General features: G+C 39.3%; 1 protein-coding gene across 1 annotated transcript; it reads right to left on the bottom strand.

Annotated features, from left to right (window-relative positions):
* Positions 1-2,392: 2,392 nt before the first annotated feature.
* LOC114660184 (interleukin-17B-like) lies at positions 2,393-13,948 on the bottom strand. Its single transcript, XM_028812703.2, has 3 exons — positions 13,534-13,948; positions 11,742-12,055; positions 2,393-3,214 (listed from the first exon to the last, which is right to left on the bottom strand). The coding sequence occupies exons 1-3, from the start codon at positions 13,606-13,608 to the stop codon at positions 2,956-2,958; spliced, it is 648 nt and encodes a 215-aa protein (XP_028668536.1). The 5' UTR covers positions 13,609-13,948; the 3' UTR covers positions 2,393-2,955.
* Between the last annotated feature and the right edge of the window lie 9,860 nt (positions 13,949-23,808).

Genomic DNA, 23,808 nt, shown 5'->3' with positions numbered 1-23,808 from the left:
AATCTTCCCATGTTGAACAGTTCCCATCATAGTTAAGTTATATTTATATTAAATATGCACCTTTTTTTCAAAAACTGCATAGAGTGCCTTGTTTAGGTAATGTGTGCTGTTGTTTAAAATGAAAACAATTTCTTTTAATAAATGAACATTTTAAAGAGGTGCACAGTGGCTCAGAGGTAGCGACTCTGCGTGTTCTTTTCTTGGACTCTGCATGTTCTCCCTGTGTCAATGTGGACTTCCTCCAGGCGCTTCAGGTTCCTGTGACAGTCCATGTTGCTACATTTACTCAAAATTTAATAAGTTCAGCAGCTTTAGTTTGCTTCATGGGATTCAGTAGTAGCTTTACGCCTTGAAATTATTCTACAGAAAAAATATCTTCATTTTTAAAAATTTTAGTAAAAATTCAAAGTAAAACAGTTCACACAAAAATAGAGAAAAAATTGTTATAGCAAAACAAATGTTCTTGTTTAAGAAAGGTTCTGTTTAAAGCTTATTTATCTTGTTTCATTCTTTAAGTTTGCTTATACAGCTAAGCCATTTCTAAACGGTCAGAAAACTGTATGCATATCCCGTTTGTAAACTGCAAAATGGCTCTTTCAGTCCATGCTAGCCATGAGACTAATTCCAAACACACACTGAACACACTGTACTTCAGATACAGCAAGAAAGTTCTATCTCATATTAACTTACAGGTGGTAAAAGACTATACCATAATCTTATAGCTGTTCTTCTATATGAGTTAAGCAAACACTTTATAGATTTAACCTTAAGCATTAACTTTCTAAGATTGGCCCTTACAGTCCAAAAACATGGTGTATGTGTGCATGTTCACCCGGCTGGCACTCTCTCCAGTGATTGTTCCTGCCTTGCACCTGGCGCTTGCTGGGATAGGCTCCAGCTTCCCTGTGACCTTGCTGTGGAATGGGTTTAGAAAATGAATGAATGAATGAAATTTGTAAAAAAAAAAAAAACAAGCCATTACTTATTAGTCATATAATTTGGCAAGGCTGTCAGAAACACAAATATCAGTAAATAAGGAAACAATGTGCTTAGGCATCATTGAAGGTAAATGGTAAAGAATCTAAAATGATCATGCGGTGTATAAAAATGAAATTGATTTATATGCACCTTTCCAACACTGACATCTATATTTTTGTGTATCACTTCATAATTATTTTTTAATACAGGTGTCTAGCAGGTTTATTATTGCAACACTGAATTAAATTGTTGAAATGAATACATTTAAAGCATTAAATGGCCAAGGTCCGGCTTACTTGTCTGAACTTATCATGACTTACAAACCAGAGCGCACATTAAGATCTCAAGATGCCGGTCTGCTTATGGTTCCAAGGATTAATAAAATAACAGTGGAAGGTCTGAGCTTTTAGTTACAGGGCCCCTAAACTGTGGAATGGTCTGCCTGCTACTATAAGAGATGCCCCTTCGGTCTCAGCTTTTAAATCCCGGCTGAAGACTCATTACTTCAGTTTAGCGCACCCTGACTAGAGCTGCTGATTAACTGTACAAACTGCATCTCTGTTGTTATCATTAGCACTAAAACATAAGTAACATGATAGTTATAATTTGTTACTAACCCTCACCTATTCTGTTTTTCTTCTCAGTACTCAAATGTGGCACTTGGTGCCACGGCCCACCTGCCAAGTTGTTTTGCCTGCCTAATGTAAAGTCACCCCTGATGGAGGATCACAGGAATCATGGGAAAGAGGGGTCTGGCCCAGTGCTGTTTCAGCCGTGGAATGGCCAAATGGGGGAGGCTGCTTGATGGATGGACTCTAAACAAGTCCAGATCATATTATGTGATATCATCTACTGTTAAATTCTACTGCATACTTCTAAAATTTTTATTTTTATACTGTATTGAGGATTTGTTCTGTTCTGTGTATTGTATTGTATTGTATTGACCCCCTTCTTTTTGACACCCACTGCACGCCCATCCTACATGGAAAGTCTCTCTTTGAGAGACGACGCCTTTCCCAAGGTGTCTTCCATTTTTTCCCTACAAGGTTTTTTTGGGAGTTTTTCCTTGTCTTCTTAGAGAGTCAAGGCTGGGGGGCTGTCAAGAGGCAGGGCCTATTAAAGCCCATTGCGGCACTTCTTGTGTGATTTTGGGCTATGCAAAAATAAATTGTATTCCATCCATCCATTATCCAACCCACTATATCCTAACTACAGGGTCACAGGGGTCTGCTGGAGCCAATCCCAGCCAACACAGGGCGCAAGGCAGGAAACAAACCCCGGGCAGGGCGCCAGCCCACTGCAGATAAATTGTATTGTATAAATAAATTGTATTTAGGTTAGCATTTCCTCTCTAAATAACAAAAATGACAACATTCATGAATTAACTGATTTGTATATTACTCATACTAGAAAATAATAAGAATGCTTTAAATTGATTCTTCCAAAATTCGGGCTTTTAATTTTAAACAATTTTTCTAATTATATTTTGCTTTAATGAAGGTGTTTATACTGCATAATCCAGTATTTGGTATCAATGTACAGAACTTGGTAATCTCCCCTTTCTTTATATCCAGAAGTTCCACTATTAAGTTACTACTGGAGGTAAGTAGTAGAACTGACAAAGTGAAGAAGAATAGGTGCCCCCAGTTAAAAGAAACATATTTTGGGGAAAATAAAAATGATGATGTACCATTTCATTGTAGCCTTTCCAACAAGAATTAAATGCTTACACAGGTCCTGCACTATACACAGGTTATTCATATCTTGAACGTGTGAGGTTTTCTCAATATATTTTAGTTAATTAAAGGGATAAAGAAAAAAAATGAACACCTCCTGTTTTAATAGTCATTTTTCTCTACTCTGCCCTGTGCTTTAAGAGAATGGTAAAAGCTCATGTGAAGGCAGAGTGGTTTGTTAAAAGAGTTCAAGATAATTTAACAGGACAACCACATTCACAAGGAAAGCACCAAAAGGAGCTTAGAAGATACACGTACAGCCAACAGCAATGCTTTCCATTACAGCTTTATATTCCTCCATGCAGTTCTTCTTTCTTTTTCTTTGCTTTTTACCAGTACTAACGCGGCTGCACAAAATTCTTTTAACTGGGATTTTGGTGTAAATGGGCACGCTTGTCATGGTCCGATCTTCTTGCATTGTGAAAGGGTTAATGCATCCTGAACATAGACAGTGAGCTTCTGGAATGTCAACTGGGATTCGTTTTTCATCATGATTGACCCTGAAACAAGACACAAAGCAGTTTACAGTAAGAAAACAATCCATTTAAAGTGCACAGACATGCCACCAAGTACCTCCATGTTTTTAGTTCTCATAAAGATAGAATAACCAGAAAAAGGCACACACTTAAAATGGCACCAAAAGAAATCTTCATATGCTTGATATGGTTGGCTTACTTCTAGGATTTTATGTGACGCTGCACACATTTATGCCAGTTCTTCCTAGAAGAACCTTAACTGCATGGTCACTGTAATGCACTGTCTAGTTTTTTTTAATATTGGATGCTGGTAATTGTTGTATAGGATACAAAATATACAAAATGGTAAGGGTTGTCCATCTGTCACACAAAAACACACAAACCACTGGGTCTTCCAGCTTTATGTTAGTCTCAGTTGAGAGGCACAGTGGTTTGCCATGGTGAACCAACAGCTGCACAGGCATAGACGTGAAAAGTGGAGAAGGGGGCACATGTCCCAGCTGACAGGAAGACAATGGCTGCAAGTGCACACGGTGCTGACAGTGAAGCACACTGCGCAGGCCGACTGATAACCAAAAGTCATACATTCTGATCACAAAATTAAATGCATATACCAAAATGAGAGGTCAGCCACATGATTCGAGCATCAAGTCATTCACTCCGAGCACAACAGACAGTCATACACAACCAAAGAATTGTGGGTACTGGCTTTCTCCGCCAAGTTATTCCTAGACAAGAATGGGCATGCACTTCTTTGAGGACTGTAGGTCCGAGTCAGTCAGTCATCATCCAACCCGCTATATCCTAACACAGGGTCACGGGGGGGGCTGCTGGAGCCAATCCCAGCCAACACAGGGTGTAAGGCAGGGACAAATCCCGGGCAGGGCGCCAGCCCACCGCAGGTAGGTCTGAGTGTTTCTATTAATCCTCATTATGTTTTTCAGTCTACATGTCTTTTTATGAGTCCAGGTTATGTGCAAAATCCATTTTGTAAACTCACTTATCCACAACAGGGTTGCTGGAAAGCTGGGTAAAAGGCTATAATGACCCCTGGATGGGGGTGAACACACATACACACATCATTGACCAGTTCTGCAACACCAGTCCACCTAAGCTGCATGCTTTTGAACTGTGGGAGGAAATTGGAGCATCCAGGAGACATGCAAACTCCATGCAGCGAGGACTACTGCAGCACTACCACTATACCATCCTTTCACTACCAGTCAAAAGTTTTAGAACACCTCAGTTTTTCTTCAAATTTAATCAGCTGAAACAAAGAATGATCTAAAATGTTGAAAAGGTAAGCAGTGAATTTCCAGCGGTTTAAATGTAAAGATTAGGTGAGCAAAAACTGAAAAAAGGGACATATCAGAATATTACAAATGGGCCTTCTTCAGGGAACAACTAATAGGTTACAACCTACAGATTTTCTGCAGCAATTAAAGTAAATTTTGCATTGCAAGATGAAGCAAACAATTTACACAGGTGTCCCAACTTCTGTTGATTACTTAAAAAACTATCTGTCTGTCTTAAAGCCAAGTTGGAACAGATTATGTTACTATACCCTCTGAAGTACTACTTGGACAATATTACACTGTAGGAAGTTGTAATTTCCAATGATGATGGCAAGATAATGGCAATTTACAAATGAAATGAGACAGCTCATTATCACCCTTAGAAGTGTATGTCTTTCACTTAGAGAAATTGCAGAAGAAAATCAAAGTGTCAGTAAGTATGTTACTTCAATGAAGAGATCTTTGATTCACTGTCATACCAGGGCAATTTAGAGTGACAGATAACCCTAAAATACATAACAGATGTTATTAGAAACTAAGAAACCATTTCAGAGAAGGGCAACATTCAACTTCATAAAAATATTACCCAGACTGAGACTGAAACCCAGTTTCTAAGAGCCATGAAGCAACAGTGCAAACTGCTGTGCTATCGTGCTGCTCAGTTCAGTTTGAAATGTAGAATTTTACACAAGGATGTGACGCACTGCTAGTGCTGCTGCCTCACAGTAAGGAGACCAGGGTTTGCATCCCAGGTCCTCCCTGCATTGAGTTTGCCTATTCTTCCATGACTGTATGGATTTCCTCCACGTGCTCCCATGGTCCAAAGAAATGCAGGTTAGGTGGATTGGTGATCCTAAATTAGCACTAGTGTGTGGTTTGTTGTTTGTGTGGGTTTGCTCTAGGATGGACTGATTCCTTATTCTAGCTGGAATAGGCACCAGTCCCCAATCCCCGCTCCCCATCCCCAAAAACCGCAACTCTGTTTATGACTAAGGGGGTTACGCAATGACTAACTGATGATTTTACACCATGTAAGATTGCAGCCCCTTCAATAGATGGACCCTAATTTCTTTCTTTGTTACCATTGACTTTTGTGTGAAGTCTGCATGTTCTCCCTGTGTTCACATGGATTCTTCCCACAATACCAAAACAATGTTGTTAGGTTTTTGTGAGGTTAACTCCGTTCACAAACTTTTTCTCCGAAATGCTCAGGAGAGTGGTTGGGAAGGAAGAAGGTACTGTCCATCCAAACTTGGAGCCATCGCCCCTTATCCCAGCAGGTATTTTTGGTATCTGGTTAGAGATGGTGGGTGGGGCCCTTTAGAGTTTTCTGCTTGTTTGCTATATTTCTCCAGCCTCCCCTGTGGCCTTGTGTGCTTTGGAGTTGTCCAGGCTCCCCTGGCCCTGTAGGCTTTGAATTAGAGTTAGGTTCTGGGCAGCAGCTTATTTGCCACTAAGCTCCAGTGCCTTCTCCCTTTGGCCTTGTGTGCTGTCCTAATGTGGGTCATATCTGGGTAGGCTATAGATAGTGGATAGTGACCTTGGAGTTATCAGTTTGTCGATTCTCCAGCCTCCACTTTGGCCTTATGGGCTTTGAGCTGCGTACTGGTCCTGGCCACGTTGCCACTGGCCACTCGTCATCCAGGCTTTTCTGATAGGGTTTGATTCTCAAGTGTCCCAGTATGAGTGAAATCCACATTGGGGACTGCTTTCTGTCTTGTGCCTGTTGTTGCTGGAGCAAGCTCTGTTTCATAATGACTCTGCTAAGGGTAAAATATCAATATTGTCAGATGGAAATATACACAGCAATATGCATGTTTGTGCTAATTTAATGTAATTATTACGTACTGTGCTAAAAAATCTAGTAATGAGTTTTGCGACTCTTTGTTGTGCATCAAAGAGGATGTTGCCATTTTCGCTGTTCATGGTCTGTTTGTAGCAACATAACGTCAGATGCAACAACCACTAAATTAATTAAGCACATCCTCCATATTACTAACCGAGAATGCTAAACCGGATGATGGACGCAGGCACATCCGGCCATGGGCCGTAGCTGCAAAAAGACGTACTGCGCCGGCGCAACAAACAGTCCGCGAGAGTCGGCTGAGGACCCGAGAAAGGCGGACAAAAGAGGGCGAGAGAGGCGGATGAGGGGCCGCGAGAGACGCAGGCGCAAAAAGAGTCCGACAAGAGCACAGAAAACAGGAGTGAGCACATACAGAAAGGAGTCACAAAAATGAGGCTCAACAAGCACCAAAATAAGGAAAAAAAACATTAAAGAGCACTCAAACGAGGGGAAAGCACAAAACACATTGCACACGAAACTAAACACACCAAAAAAAAAAGAACAGACGAGCGCACAATAGCAAGGCACGACCATACCCCCGGCACCCTACAGGCACGGGACGGGACACACACCAAGAGGGGGATTCAACAAGCCCATGGAAGACCAAAAAAAAGAACACAAAACCACCCCACAGACCCTACAAGCAAGGGACGGGACACACACAAAGAGGGGGATTCAAACAAGACACAGGAACACAAAAAGAAACAAAACGCTCGCGCAACAACGATCCCCCCCACACATCCGTAAGAAAAAATGTCTCGACTCCAAAAACGCAAAGCTCAACTAAAGCTTCTAACTAACGATGTACCTAAAAGTAAAAACTTTATGAACTGCATTAGATCCTACAATAGTTCATTTGCTTTTGCATATACCGGAGTAAATATCAGGCCACCAAAAGGCAATGGACCATACTGCTTTCGCATATGTGCACAAATACTGCATCGCATTGGAACAGTGCACCCTGAAACAAATCAACAACGCAAATATGCACAAATCTACATCCCAGATCCACATTACGCAATCTATCAATCAAAGTGTTGCATCGCAACAGGCACGGATTCAAAATGAAACACCTCCCGTCTCAGACATACGTTAATGGCAGCGAAGGCTACAACGGGCTTCTCACACAGCACAGGCAAATCGATTACAGCTCCAAAACAACACGTCCCAAATACTACACATGCAACAACGCGCCTCTCAAACGGCACAAGCAAAACATACACCAGGAAAATTCATTCGGATTCACGTTGTTGTCAAAAGGGTCAAATTAGACTGCCTTCTTTACATTCATATACTGAATATCTACAGAAGCTTATAACTGACGATGTACCTGAAAGTTAAATCTTTATCAACTGCATTAGATCCTACAAATCGGTATCCACTATGAACATTAACAGTGGCACTGCACGTGACATCCGTCTTGAAAAAATGTTGTTTATTGATGAATGTTCAATGGCATGAAGTCACTTACTCAACACCATTCATAAACTTCTACAAACGTTTATGAATAATAATATTCGATTTGGAGGAAAGGTACTTTTATGAGGAGGAGATTTTAGACAGTGATTAGCTATTCTTCCAGATGCCATGCACTCAGCTATTGTTCAGTGCACCTTAAAATACGCAGACAATTGGCATTGCTTTCAAAAGATACAGTTAGTAAAAAAGATACGATGTCCAGAACCAGATCATAACAATTGCTTATTACAACTGAGAGATGGTACACTCACCAATACAGATGGACTTCAGCCACATATTATTACAATTCCTCAAGCCTTTATCTGCGACGACTTAGTTACAGAGACATTTGGAACAGCAATCTCATTAGACCAAATGCCCCTTTTAACACAACGCACTATATTATGTCCAAAAAATATTAATGTGGAAAACATAAATACCCAAGTCATTCCATTACTTCCTGGAGAGACACAACTCTTTCTAAGCTCTGACAAACTTGACTCTGATCACAACAATAACCATCTTAAATGACCTTACAAGTTCTGAGCTGGAATTACCTTTTACACTTAAACGGCGTGTACAAAGAAATTTTCAAATAAACCTTTACACTGTGCCACACACTTTATTGTTTGCTTTCTATTTGCATCATCTACACCGTCACACTATTCTATATCTCATTCATACATCACGCTCTTTGTCATTCCCAACACCAGGGGTTGGCGAGCGAAGCCCACCCCACAGACCCTACAAGCAACGGACGGGACACACACAAAGAGGGGGATTCAAACAAGACACAGGAACACAAAAAGAAAGAAGACGCTCGCGCAACAACAATCCTCACCCCCCCCCCCCCCCCCCCCCACACACACACACATCCATAAGAAGTGACACCCAAAGCCACATATTCTAAAGTGAACGTCAACACCTTCACACTAGACAGCATAGGTGTCAGCAATGGTGGATCTCCTTACAATAAAGCACTATTAACCGTTCAACTGCAGAAAAGGAAACATATTAACAGTGACTGCGATCCTCTGGAGTGGCAGCAAATCTGTTAATAAATGGTCGTACATGTCACTCAATATTCAAAATACCGGTCCCAATCACAGAGACATCAGTATCCACTATGAACATTCACAGTAGCAATGCCCGAGACATCCGTCTTGCAAAACTGATAATTATTGATGAATGTACAATGGCATCCAGTCACTTACTCAACACCATTGATAAACTTCTACAAACGTTGATGAATAATAATATTCCCTTTGGAGGAAAAGTTCTTTTATTAGGAGGAGATTTTAGACAATGCTTAGCTATTGTTCCACATGCCATGCGCTCAGCTATTGTTCAGTCCACCTTAAAATACGCAGACAATTGGCATTGCTTTAAAACAATACAGTTGGTACAAAACATGCGATGTCCAGATCCAGAATATAACAGTTGGCTAATACAACTGGGAAATGGTACACTCACAAATACAGATGGACTTCACCCAGATATTATTTCCATTCCACAATCCTTTATCTCAGACGACTTAGTAAAAGAGATATTTGGAACAGCAATCACATTAGACCAAATACCCCTGTTAACACAACGCACTATATTATGTCCAAAAAATATTAATGTTAATCACATTAATAACCAAGTCATTTCATTACTTCCTGGAGAGACACAGATCTTTCTAAGCTCAGACAAAGTTGACTCTGATGACGACAATGAACATATAAATTTCCCCTTAGAATATTTGAACACTATTAACCCTGCCGGATTACCACAACACGACCTTGCCCTTAAAAACGGAACAATAATCATGCTATTAAGAAACCTTAACACAAAACAGGGTTTATGCAATGGCACACGGTTAGTCGTCAACACCATGACACGCAATGTTATTCAAGCGACAGTTCTTACAGGATCACATGCTAACAATACTGTTCTTATTCCTAGAATTGACCTTACAAGTTCTGAGCTAGAATTACCTTTTACATTGAAATGCCGGCAGTTCCCCATTAAACCTGCATTTGCCATGACCATCAACAAATCACAAGGACAAACCATGGACAAGGTTGGCATCTACCTCTCTGAACCCGTTTTTGGACATGGACAACTTTATGTTGCCTTCTCACGTGTTCGCCGTTCATCTGACGTTAAAGTTAAAATTATAAATAATCCATGCCAAGGAAGACTCATTCAAGGACAAGACACCATCTTTACTACTAATGTTGTATACAAAGAAATATTCCAATAAAACATTAATATATGACAAACACTCTATTTGTTATTTCTATGGGCATCATCCAAAGCTGCACACTATTCTATATCTAATTCATACATCTGACTCTTTCTCATGTCCCAACGCCAGGGGTTGGCGAGCGAAGCGAGCAGGGGGCGGAGCCCCCTAGTACATTAATAAATGACTTTTTAAAACATCTGAAAAATGAAGCATATGAAATGTCCCTGCTGTGCTGTGTGATTTATTACTCCATTTCAGTCTCAGTGCTCCCACATTTGAATAGTAGCTCTGATTTGAATATTTTTGTCCTCCCTACTTCTGTCAGACTTACCCTTAACAATAGGTTGAATTATGAATAATCTTTAATATTTAATGAATACTCACTGAGCAAATAATTAGGAAAACTATGCTTATACTGGCTAGGGTCTCTCCTTTAGCTCTTAAAACAGCCTAAATTATTTGTGGCATGGATACCGCAAGATATTGGAAACATTCCCTTGATATTCTGGTCCATGTTCATATGATGGCATCATGCAATTTTTGCAGATTTGTCAGCTGCACATTCAGGCTTTGTATCTCCTGCACTTTCACATGCCAGAGGTGTTCTGTTTGAATTTGGATCCAGTGACTGGGAAGGCCACTAAAGAACACTGAACACCTTGTCCTGTTCATACAACTTATACTTTGTAACATGGTAGTATTATTATGCTGGAAGTACTCATTAGAAGATGAAAATAAATTGTGACCATAAAGGGATGCACATGCTTAACAACAATTTTCAAATATTCTCTGGTATTCAGACAATGATTGATTGATATTAACAGGCCTAAAGTGCCACAAGAAAACATTTCCCACACAATTACACCTCCACTACCACCAGCCTGGACTGTTGATACAAGGTGGGTTGGGTGAATGATTTAATGCTGTTCATGCCAAATTCTGACCCTACCGTCTGTTTTTCTCAGCAGAAATCAAGATTTATCAGAACAGGCTATGTTTCTCCAGTCTTCCACTGCCCAGTTTGGGTGAGCCTGTTTCCACTGATGCCTCAGCTTTCAGTTCTTGGCCGACAGGAGTGGAATCTGACGTGATCTTCTGCTGTTGTAGTCCATCAGTTTCAGGGTTTGACAAGTTTTGCATTCTAAGATGCTTTCATGCTCAACGCAATTGTACAGAGTGGTTATCTGAGAATTTCTGTCAGCTCAAAGCAGTCTGGCCAAAATCCCCAACCCCTCCATCCCTCTCCACAACCCCGTTGTTTGTTGTCAAGAAGGCATTTCCATCTGCAGAACCTACACTAACTGGATGTTTTTTGTTTTTCACAGCATTCTGAGTAAATTCTAGCCAACCTGTCTGCCACCAACAAACATGCCACAGTCAACAAGTATGACACAGGTGTGAACATTAACTGAAGCTCCTGACCTGTATCTGCATTATTTTATGCATTGTGCTGCTGCCACATGATTTTATAGTTGCATGTAAAAGAAAATGTTCATTCATCCATCCATCCATTTTCCAACCCGCTGAATCCGAACACAGGGTCACGGGGGTCTGTGGGAGCCAATCCCAGCCAACACAGGGCACAAGGCAGTAATAATTTTCTCAGTGAATATATGCGTTTAAGGCATGTTTTAAGCGTTTGGTTTGGAACAAAAAACGACCTGTGAAATATTAAAATTCCTTACAAACTAAAGACTGAGTACATGTTCTTAAACCTACCTGTAAGACCAGGGTGACAGACTCCTACGATTTGATACCCAGATCCGCAGGCTGATTTCACACTTATTCCCGGACAGTTCGCTGTTGTTTCGCAACTGCTGCACCATGTCGTTTATACTACGCTCGAAGTCTTCCTCCAGCGCCCGCTCTCCTGTCCCCAGAGTAGTCACTGAATTTACGGGATCCGCTGGTCTGTTTATGGTCGTCACTGATTCTATGCCTTGACCCTTCTTTTTCTCGTTATTGTCCGTTTTTCTGCGTTTGTTGTTGACAAGAGGGTCGATCGAAAGGCAAAATGAGAGTAGCAGCAGCAGCTGGAATTGAGACCAGGGAAAAAATGATAGATAGATAGATAGATAGATAGATAGATAGATAGATAGATAGATAGATAGATAGATAGATAGTCTGTATTCTTCCCAAGGGGAATAGATGCATACAACAACATAAACACAAAAAAAAAAATACAGAAGGAAAAATAATACAATCAATTAATCGATCAATAATGCTTATTGTGCAGAAAATGCAAAATTAACGTAAAAATGCACGTGAACTTAAAGAGTATGAATATTTAGTTCGGACTGTCGGGAAGATGCATTGAATTGCCTGATAGCAGCGCCCAGAAAAGACCCCCAGAGTCGCTTTGTAGCACAAAGTGGTGGAATGAGTCTGTGGTTAAAAAGAGAAAAGTGCTCCAAGAGACCGCCACCTAGAGGGGATGGAGGGGATTTTTTAAGTTGGTATCCGATTTGACACCATGTTCTTTTCCACAACAGCTTCCAGTGTGCCCAGTATTAGCCCTGTGATGAAGTAGGCTTTCCTCATACGTTTATTAAGGCATAGTGCATCTGGTAACAATACACTGGCTGCTATTGACTGACAGAAAGTTTCCAGCAAATTGCTGCATACATCAAAAGACCTGTCTCCTTAGATAGATAGATAGATAGATAGATAGATAGATAGATAGATAGATAGATAGATAGATAGATAGATAGATAGATAGATAGATAGATAGATAGATAGATAGAACAGAAACAGTATTAAAGAAATGTGTATTTTCTGAATGAGCTTTAATATTTATTATGTTCGTAATATTTTTATAACGTCTTTGTATTCACGTTATGCATATGTGTATAAACATACTTTATAATAACAGCCGTATTTGTTAGCCAAATTAATCAATATTATAGAATTAGATTTGTTTTTATTTTTTTTTTTCGGTGGTTGCTGCCTCACAGTATTGCACATGTTTAAGTGAACTTTCCGGTATGTTTTTTCTCGAGGAAAACACATTTATTTTCAGCTCATTTACCCTAAATGACGCGGAATGTGCGGGTGTGTATGAAAGCAAGACAATGTGCAAATTAATGATGGAATGCAAGTCCTAGTGGATTCTGTCCGTTCGCGACTTTACAGGACAAAATGTATCATGAAAAGGGGAAAAATACGACACAAACACTTTAATATGCATAGTATGGGTTCCGTCAAGTTTCTGTCTTATGTGCCTCAAGCTATAAAGAGCTGCTTGTATGCGACGAAAAAATATATAGTGGAAAGCACGGATGCAGACCATTCGTGACTAAGCATCAATATATATAATTTTATCGTTTAATGGATTTTATCTTTTTAACTTACAAAACAGTGAGCATTTGGTTTTAATGCATTATTTATCAAATAAGTGCAAGATAAATGAACTCGTATGAAGAATATCTGTCTCAAAGTGTCATCATTGTTAAAATGAGTTATTGAAAAGACATTAATCACTTTCATGAAAGAAACCAAAAAAGCGACTCACCAACAGTGGACGTCGATTAAGCTTCATGTTGTACTGGACTGACTGCTGCTTCTCCGACGGGAAGTCTGCGATCATGTACCACAAATTCAGAATTTGCCTAGCAGGGAATAATAATCCTCCATATCAAGCGCGAAGAAATATGTAAATGACCATGAGACCACGTGTGTTTAGCTAATATTCAGTGACATCTTTCAACAGATGTGCATTGTTTTGCTGGAGATGGGGATGTAACACGTCCTTTGAGTGACGCGCTGTGGTTTGCACGTCTTCTTTCATCATTGTGTCTTTTTTACTTAGTAAAGTATGCCCTTCTGGTTAAAAAAAAACACTGGTTAATGTGTACGTGTAAATAAAATTTAAGCGGTGATCAGCTTTTAGTTATATAAAATTGTTCGTCCACGTTACTATGTATATTATGAACCACACTTTGTTAATATAAATGTATACAGTGAAGACGATTGCTGTACGTTGTTGGTTAAATTTGATGCAAAAAAATCGATCTAGAAAAAGGCTGGCGCCTCAGAGTTGGAGTTTCACATCACAGCTCCTGTTCAGTTCGCAGCTAACTTTATTGGGATCTGTGAAGACCTTGTTCGTAGGGGATCCCCGAAGTTCCAAACACCCTGCAATTAAGTTAATTTTCGATTTTAAAAAGGCGTGTTGTTTGGGAAAAAAGCACCTTGTGATGAACCCGAGTCCAGCCACTGGTTAAAATCCTGCGCGGCAGCAGTTCGAGCTCTGAGCGCGCTGTACATTCACGGCACTTGTCTGCAATACGCACTACACAAAAGGTGACAGCGGCACAGACAGTGTTTTTAATTTGGGGACCACAGCAGTGCTGGCGAGGCTAACATTCTTAATTCCAAATTAATTCATTAATTCCAAATTGTAAATATGCCCATTAAATTGCATCGCGTCTTTTTTAGGTAACTGTTGCATAAAGCTGGTCCTTATTGACCCAACAGCTGTCAGGTGATAGACAAGGAAACAAAATAAGCAATTAAAGAAATAGATACATAAATAAATAATGAGAAAAAGTGTTCCTCACACAGCAGCTGAGCCCGACTCCATGTTCGGCTACGTCTCCCAGAGCTCCTACACTCTTCAAATAAGAGTTCTTTAATGGCACTGTGGGGGCCCTTAATACTGTGCGGTTCTTCGTAGCTCCATTGCTTGACAAAGAAACATTTAATTCTGGGAAGAGTTGTTTGCACATGAAGTTGGTTCTTTGTGCTTCGAAAAACTTCCTAATATGGATAGAAGAAACCTGAAATATGTGCATGTTTAGCAGGACACTAACAGATTGCGCAAACCTGGCCTTAGCCTGTGTTATTGTATGCATGCAGCAAAGATCTTTTAAAAATCATGACCCACTGGTACTTTACAAATATCTTACCATCTATGGCTATTTACTGCATGGAGCCTTTTACATGCTTGATAAATAAAGATTCTTTCTGGAACCTTCAATAAGATGGGTCTTTTTGGAGGCAGTATACCAGAGCGGATAAGGCTTTGGACTTCAAACCCTGAGGTTGTGGGTTCAAATCCTGCCACTGACACCCATGTGTGTGACCCTGAGCAAGTCACTTCACCTGCCTGTGCTCCAATTGGAAAAAGAAGAGAAATGCAATCAATTGTATCTCAAAAGTTGTATGTTGCTTTAGGTAAAGGCATCAGCCAAATAATAATAATAATAAAATAAATAAATGTAAAAACAATTCCCCCACCATTGCTCTGAAGAATCACTTTGGCAGCTTTATTTTTAAGAGTGTACTGTATAGGTGGGTGCTGTGCTGTCTTTCTCACCACCTCATTTCAGCACTCAGTATGACTGCCCCTCTCCCCAAACCACACACACACACACCTTACTCAGGTCATATGCACTAACAATATTTGTAGTTTTGGTAAGCATTTTTAGAGTACCATCATTTTAAGAACAGTTTTAGAAATCAACCGAAAGAATATAATGTAATGGTGCTGACAAGTTGTATCAGCCCAGAGATGAGACACTTCAACTATGAGCTGGCACTCCATCACGTAAATGGCCAGCTACAGAGTGGATATAGGGTAGTCTATAAAACCAGTAAACCTACAAAGCTGAATTTGAATTCCATCCATCCAGCAACAGGAGTGACCCTTTCAAGGATGGTAAGCTGCCCAAAAGATTGATTTACAGAGCAAAGAGTCCATATTTTCACTCAGCCCTGGTGCTACATTGGTATTAGTAGTGGCACAAGGATAAGACATACAGTCCACAAAGTTCCATGTACCCCTGAGACATGCAATGGACTTACTTAACTCTTCTGATGCGTTGCTAGAAAGTCTTGAGGCTGAGACCCACATCTGGAACACTGTTTGCAGTGTAGTTCATTTAAAGAAGACAGCCAAGAGAAACATCTGCAGCTACACACAAATGAGGTTCATCTAGCCACATGGACATATCACTACAAAGATATACAGAAGTAAACATCTCTGCTGCATCCCTTGACAGTGCAGCACTCAACATCCCTGCTGCACCATCTGATGACGCAGCATTCAACAACCCTTATGGTACCATTGGACAACAAAGCGCTCAAGCCTCTTGCTGATGTATCTTTGTCACTGGCTACACAAACACTGCAGAAAAAGAGACTAACCCCATCATTTTGAAGAGTTTGTGTGACGTTGCAAGGAAATGGAAGTGGTCCCTGCAGCAACTTTGAAGGGTGGGCTATGTAACAACGCTGACAAGTTACATTAACCCAGTGGTTCTCAAACTGTGGGGCGGGCCCCACTAGGGGGGCGCGAAGTAACAAAAAGGGGGGCACGAAGATGTGAAAAAAAGAAAACAAGAATCGAAAATATGAAAAATACATCTATTGAAACCAAAACAAATTAACTTAAAACTACATTCTGATACTAGAAAAATAAATATAGAGTTAGATAAATGTCGATAAAAGTCAAGTAGGTATAATAAAATATGTATCTATGATATACTGTATCATTAATTTAAAAAGAACAAATTGGTATTAGTGGGCTCCTTTCAAAAAATGTTAGGGGGGCGCGATTAAAACTGTTATGAAAGCTCGGGTCGCAAATACTTAAAGGTTGAGAAACGCTGCATTAACCTATGGATGAGTCAGCTACAGAATGAGCTGGATGTCCATTATGTAAATCAGCAGCCTCGATGCCAGCTTCAGGAGAGCCAATAAAAATGACAGGCCTGAAAGGTCACATATTAATTTCATCAAGTGTGGCAACAGAGAACAGTCCGTTTAAGGATAATGATCTATCCAAGAGAGGTGTAATGACCAAAGTATCTTTATTGGCACTCAACACCGATGAGCACTGCCGTGGTGTGGCACTACAAAATACTGAGGGAAAAAGATAAATGCTAACAATTATTAATAGTAAAATAAAAATCTAGCATTTGTTCAATAATTAACAACGTAACCTTCATCATTCCATAAAATACAGGAACAGACTGGACATAGAAGCAGAACTTCTCGGCCATGAAGCTAATGTAGTGAGGCCCAGACTGATTGCAACCATACTCCTGTGCCCTGGGGGGATAATGCTATGCCTTATAGCCCCTTGTCCTGTGTTCTAGGATGTTCAGTACGTTATTGTGTGTTTGTTATCAGAATTAAAGTCCAGCACCTCGGAAAAAAAATCAACAAAAGGAAAATTGCAATATTGAGTGAATAAATAAAAGTGCGTTGGTTTAAATACACGAATGGATTGTCTTTTTTCTCATTCCTCGGTGTACTTTTACCCCTTATTACTTTTCCTCTTCATTGCCACCCACTCAAGTTTTGTCTACTGACTATATTTTTACTCCATTGTCGACGTTCGTGTTGTTCCCTGAGCTTCAGCAATGAAATCTCAACCGTGATTTTGTATTAGCTTCCTGAATTGACTCTTTGTCATTCAGCTGTTGTCTTGTAAATATTTTCAAACAGATTATTTTCATTGCTATCATGAGAAATTAGGCAACCAAGTGAGTCAAATTAGCACAATACAAATCAAGACAAGCAAAATAACTTTCCTAAAATCCGAAAGAACAGCAAATAAAAGTGAACCGAAGGAGAAAAAAAACCTAAGGTAAAGTAAACACTTCCGAGTGGTAACAAAGTCTTTCTTGAATGAATAGATGTTTTCTTATGAAGTGGAGGCTCGGAACAAAAGAAAACGCAGGAAGCGCCCGTGGTGCTGGCCGCGCAACTCATATTACGCCGTTAATCCGCCTCACCGTATCAATATTGATGTCTGGCCCAGCCTTTCAGTCACATCCGGACTAGAGCACAGGTTCTAATCTGCTGTTGACAAACGAGTGTAAAGGAACATCTGCTGAAAAAAATCGGGATGTTTGCAGACATATTGTTGCTCTTTGCCTGTGCTCTGACGGTGACCCGAGGCAGGCGCGTTCGGGAAATGCCCCTCGATGACTAATTCGTGGTTTCGTATAGTTTATGCACAGGACATTGTGGACCAAAACGCAATTAAAACAACACAATTGAATTGTATGTATTTATTTTTGTACTGTATTATGCATTAAGGTTACATGGGCGCTGTCTAAGTGCAAAACACTACTGTAATCAAAATAATGATATTAAAAAAGTAGAACAGTAAATAATATTCAGGATGTGTTTGGTAAATAAAATAGGTCGAGATATTTTCAAAAATCATATAAATAAATTAAATCATACAAATATAAATATGTATTTAATGAAAAGACATCACTCTATAACCATCTCTGTATGATAATCTTCTAGTTTATTTCTTAAAGGTTTTGTCACACCTGCTAGAAACATCTTGGTGAAAACTGTTTTTCCCTTTAATTAAATTTCACACTTTTATTTTTGAAGGCTTTGTTCTGCACAAACATTGTAAATGTACAGTTTTATGATCACTAGATCCTAATGGTTCAATGCACTTTTTTTTTTTTTTTTTTGCCACATGAATCAATACAGATGAATCTTATAATATTTTTTCGTGTTGAATTTAAATATTTAATCAGACGTTCACTATCTCATAAGGATTTTAGGCGACACATGATTAAAATGTATAATAAAAGTATATTTACATTGTATATGCTGAGTTTCTGCACCTTAAAAGTATGTGCACAATTTTCTACTGTACACTCTTAAAAATAAAGGTGTTAGAGTGGTTCCTCAGAGTGATTCCTATAAGGAACAATCTGCATGAAAGATTCAAGAACTTTGATTTATTTAGATTCAGCGAGAGAGAGTGGTGAGGAGCAGGTGCTGATACAGCGCATTGCCGCAGTCACCACATGACAAACCAACTCAGGATCCCAGATTAGGACCCGAGTATAGCCATTCAACGGGTGACACCTCAGCACCACACTAGTTCAGATGGAATGGAGCTGGTGTGAAGTTTTTTATGGTGGCTGGAGTGCCAATTCTGTCACAAACCCCCAGGTTTTTCCCTGCAGGTTGGAGGGCCTACATGCAGGGCTGGATGCAGGTTAACATCATTACCCAGGACGGAGCAATTGAAGGTTAAGGGCCTTAGTCAAGGGCCCAACGGAGTAGAGTCACTTTAGGCATTTATGGGATTCGAACCGGCAACCTTCCATAACAGGTTCCAAAAATAACCATGAACATATTTGTTAAATACCAATATGTTCATGATTTTAAAAGGTTTCCTCCTAGTAACTATAGATTTCTGTTTTGTTCACAAATTAGGAACCTTTTTAAAGCCCAAAAATAATTTCATATGTAAATAATCCTTCATTGAATAAAATGGTTCTTTGTCAAAGTGGGAACCACACAGCCTAGTAAAGGGCCATTAAAGGACGCTTATTTTTAAGAGTGTTCTTGGCTTCAGGAATATCCCTCAAAAGGGTCCAGCAGTGGTCAGCAAGCATACTGGATCTTCACTTGCCTTGGTATCACTTTTCCAGTTCAAAAATGTCCTGATGAAACCCTTCAACAGGTTCATTGCTGACCACTGAGAGATTTCTAGGGAAAAAGTCCAGATGAGAAATCAGGAAATTAATTAAGACATGTTACATCCCCATGGCTTTCTTTGAATTCAAAAGATTACTCCGCTACTTTTTGGTAGTTATCTGCCTTTTGATTCCCCAGTAAGTTCCTACAAATACTTTGATAGGACTGTCATGTAGCTTTTTCCTTAATCTGATGTCCTACAAAATTTCATTCTTTGATCTTGGCATCACTAATCCTAGGAAATGTCCTTCTTACATATGTAAATCCATTTTGATCCATTGTTTTAATAAATTTCTCATAAGTCTGAGCTCAGTGTGGAAAATTATAAAATGTTCAGAAACAGCTATAAGAACATTTTAATCTGGAATTTAACTTTAATAAAATCCATACACCTTAGATAGGGTTGACATATGCAGGCTACAAAAAAGATAACTCTATAACTATGATTAAAAATTCTGAGTATGTTTCTGAAACTAGAATGAAGAAAAAGTATTTTTAAGAGAAGGCTAAGTTGTTCAGTTACAAACTCTTGTTTGACCAGTATAACTGTTGAATTCTGGATTCAGTGTTATTATAGAATTTTAACATGTTTTCAATGATACATTAATAAATTCCTATAATTACAGTCACCAATCAAATTCTAATTGTAAGTTCTTTTTATATTATCAAAAAGTTGTGTGTTGATTAATATAATTAGGGACTGTAAACTGGCCAAGTGTGTATGCGTGTGCCCTGCTCTCAACATACCTCATGCAAGGTTGTTTCTTCTTTTCACCCAGTGCTGTTGGGTTTGGCAATGGCTTCCCATGACCCTAAACTGGATAAATGTGTTAAAAACAGATTAGTGGATGGGCTATATATTACAGTATACAGTACTATTGCTTCATAATTAAAAAAATCATAGGTTCACATCTCAGCCTGGTAACTGTATGTGTGGATCTTTCACATTCTCTTCATGTCCATGTATTTTGTGTTTTTTCTAGCATCGTTCTATTGCTAAAATACATGCACATTAAGCTAATAGTGCCTGCGTGTATATTAGTGTATCCTGTGAAGAAATAGAATTCTGATCAGTGTTGATATCTGTCTCATACACAAGGATACTATCTGTGACCCTAAAATGGGTAACATGGGATCATAAAATGGATGGATGGATTCATGGATGGATGTTTTATTTCATGGTCAAGTTTCAGTTTATGCACTTGTTCACATACATCACTACCTAAACCCTTATCCACTCAGTAACCTCTTTGATATTATATTGGATGGAACCCGCTTGCTCAAAATTCAGGCTACCTTACTTGCCTTTGATTTATTGCTTGCTATCACTTTTTAAATCAGATTGGTAATACAGTAGATCTTTTTTTATATCAAAGTTTTAAATTTACTCCATAGAACTAAGGCTTCTTCAGGGAGGGGAGTTCACTGTAACATAATATTCTCAATCACACTTAATAACTGAAGAGTGCAAGGGGCCACAGTTTACTTTGGTGATGCAGGGCACTACGCAGGAAACATCCTTGGACCATTCTGCTCACCAACACACACACACACAGGTTCAATTTAGAGTCACTAGTCAACCAATGCAGCATTTCTCCGAGCATGTGGGAGGAACATTAGAGTACCTGAAAAAAAAAAACCACACAAACACAAGGGAGAACATGAAAACTACACACAGACCAATGACCAGGCGCAGGACTCAAACAGCATGCTGGATCCATGCAGCAGTAGCCATTGCCACTATGCTGCCACCATCAAATCACCTCGAAGGTGATTAAAAAGTAAGATAATTATATAAAAAGGGATAAAATTATATAAGCAATATAATTCAAATGCATTAAGTTGTGAGCCCAGTAATGAAGTGATTTCTTGCTACTGCTTAATGGATCCAATGATTTGTGTTTGAATGCTGCAGCCAATTGTTGTCTGTGTGGACGCTTCACATTCCCTTTTGTGCCCCTGTAGGTTTTGCAACAATAACTTTGGTTTGGATACGCTTCTACCCTGTGCTGCATTGAACTGGAGTAAGTAGTTCTATGAGTGTTTTATTTTAGCTGTCTTGTTGAAGTATGAAGGTATTTGAAAACGATGAAAAGATATATTGATAAGATAAACAGAAACACATAACAGTTAATCTGTTCTGCTCATAAAGTATTATGCAACTAATACCTTAACAATAATTCACTCTTACTTTTCAGGTATTTTCATAATGCACTACCTTGAATAATGGATAGATATAAAATTCCTACACTGACAATTTAAAATGGTTTTCAAGGCCTTTTGCAAAAGTACTGTGCGTAATCAAAGTTTCAAAATTTTTTAATTATTTTGTTATAGCTTGAGTGGTAGGGGTGTAGTTCACTAAAATCTGTCTGACAGTTTCATACACACATTTAATATCACATTCACTTCAGTTAGACATGACAACAGAGACACCATCTTGGGGCTGTCGGCTTCTCACTTTAAAGGTGTACAGGGCAAAAGAATTTTACTTGCAGAGGTTTGACAGAACACCTCAAAACTGGGCAGCCTGTAAATCCAAGAACACAAGAAACCTGCAGACAAGGCAGGAAAGGATCACTCTTCACAACTGAGAGCCCTTCCATGTGTGTGTTTTAATTTTATTGCTAGTTTTTATTTGCTATTACCAGTATTACCTAGTTTGTTCTGTCAGTCTAAAAATACAAACAAAAACGCCACTATATTGATATGTTAGTTTGTGTGAATGTATTTATGCTATATTATTCATTAAAGATTCATTTTTTGTTGTATGGGCATAAATAATAATTTATTTTTAAGTTTGTATACACTTGTGTCATGTACAATTGCATATTATCATTAATATTTGTAAAATTATATTGTTTCAAGGATATTAATCTTTTAAGATTGGATGGGGCTGTATTTAAACTACCTGCTCAATGTCTGGAATAGAAAATTATATTGACTATTGTTATACAGTTACATAAAATAAATAAGACACCAAAAGTGCTTATGATATTTTATTAAATTAGTGAAACACAGGGACCTCCAGTCCCACAATATTTGTCCATCTTTGACATTCTTGCAATATGACTTCTGTACTTGATGCTCAGCAGATGGCGCTGCTCTTCTTCTTTTCTCTTCCTATTATGGTGGGTTTTTTTTCAGGTCATTGGCTTCTGCAATTTATTTGATGTTCAGCAGAGGTTGCTGTTCTTGTTTTTCCACCATGTCACTTTGTTTGCCAATCATTTTTCTGTAAGAGACCCATGAATGCTGGGCAGTAAGCTGCTATTTCTTAATTATTTTGACTTACCACAACATTTCCAGAGCAGTCATAAGCTTTCGCTCTGGAACAAGATCAAGGTTCAAGCCCCAGCATTTACCTGTTTTGGCTCTCCCTGTTTTGTAGGCTGAAGAATGTATTACATTATTTATCTGTATAAGTTTCTCTGGAGAAAATTGAACATATCTGATATTTATTTAGCATGACTCATACCATCCTGCTTTCTGTAGCATAGCAAGTTATACCAATCATACACTACGTAATTTGAAAAACTGTCTATTCTTATTTTTACATTTCTAACAATTATAACAAAACAAACTTTGTCAAAAATCGTTAAGAAATATAAGTTACAACTGACTGAAATAGAGAGAGAGAGAGAAAGATTGAAATCAAAGAGTCGCAGTTAGGGCAGGTGATGGAAGGACCGGTACAGATGGTGCTGCTGTTGTGACCTGCTGGGCTGGCTACTTTGAGCAACTGTTTAAAGCTGATCCTCTGGCTAGGACATTGAACATCTCTGGGTCCACAATTCCTGAGGCTGATCCTCCTAATTAGCTGTGAACCACACAATCTCACTGAGATTGCACAGGTGGTGAACCAGCTGAGGGTAGTGAAAGCTGCAGGGATCTGTGGTATCCAGGGTGAACTTCTCCATGCTGGTAGAAAGGCTGTCCTCCTGGCATTGCAAGCAATCTTTGCTTTCATTTGGGAGCCGATCATCATCCCAACTGATGGGAAATGTTTCCCTGTCTGGAAAGGGAAGGATGACCGGCTGGATTGTGACATCTACAGGGAGATAACACTGCTCTCAGTGCCAGGTATGGTCTTTGCTAGGGCTATCCTCAACAGGATCTGTGATCATTTGTTCACCTACCAGCGACCAAAGTAGTCTGGTTTGAAACCTAAGAGGTCTACCATTGACTGCATCCTGGCACTGAGGGCTCTCATTGAGCTCAAACGCAAATATTGGCAGTTTCTTTACAGCCTTTGTCAAGATTTTGACTCATTTGATCAATCTGCCCCGTGGGACCTCAAGAGACTTTGCAGGATCTCCCC

This window comes from Erpetoichthys calabaricus, chromosome 11 (genome assembly GCF_900747795.2).
Source record: "Erpetoichthys calabaricus chromosome 11, fErpCal1.3, whole genome shotgun sequence".
Classification (NCBI taxonomy): Eukaryota; Metazoa; Chordata; class Cladistia; order Polypteriformes; family Polypteridae; genus Erpetoichthys; species Erpetoichthys calabaricus.
The sequence above is the reverse complement of the archived record's forward strand: the minus strand, read 5'-3'. Positions and strand labels throughout refer to the sequence as shown.

What these genes read in the sequence shown, in the direction of transcription:
- LOC114660184 (XM_028812703.2), bottom strand. Translation starts at nt 13,608, where the DNA reads ATGATCGCAGACTTCCCGTCGGAGAAGCAGCAGTCAGTCCAGTACAAC. An exon ending in TTAATCGACGTCCACTGTTG is followed by an intron (nt 12,056 to 13,533) that starts GTGAGTCGCTTT and finishes TCTCAATTCCAG; the next exon opens with CTGCTGCTGCTACTCTCATT. An exon ending in CTGTCACCCTGGTCTTACAG is followed by an intron (nt 3,215 to 11,741) that starts GTAGGTTTAAGA and finishes GTCTTGTTTCAG; the next exon opens with GGTCAATCATGATGAAAAAC.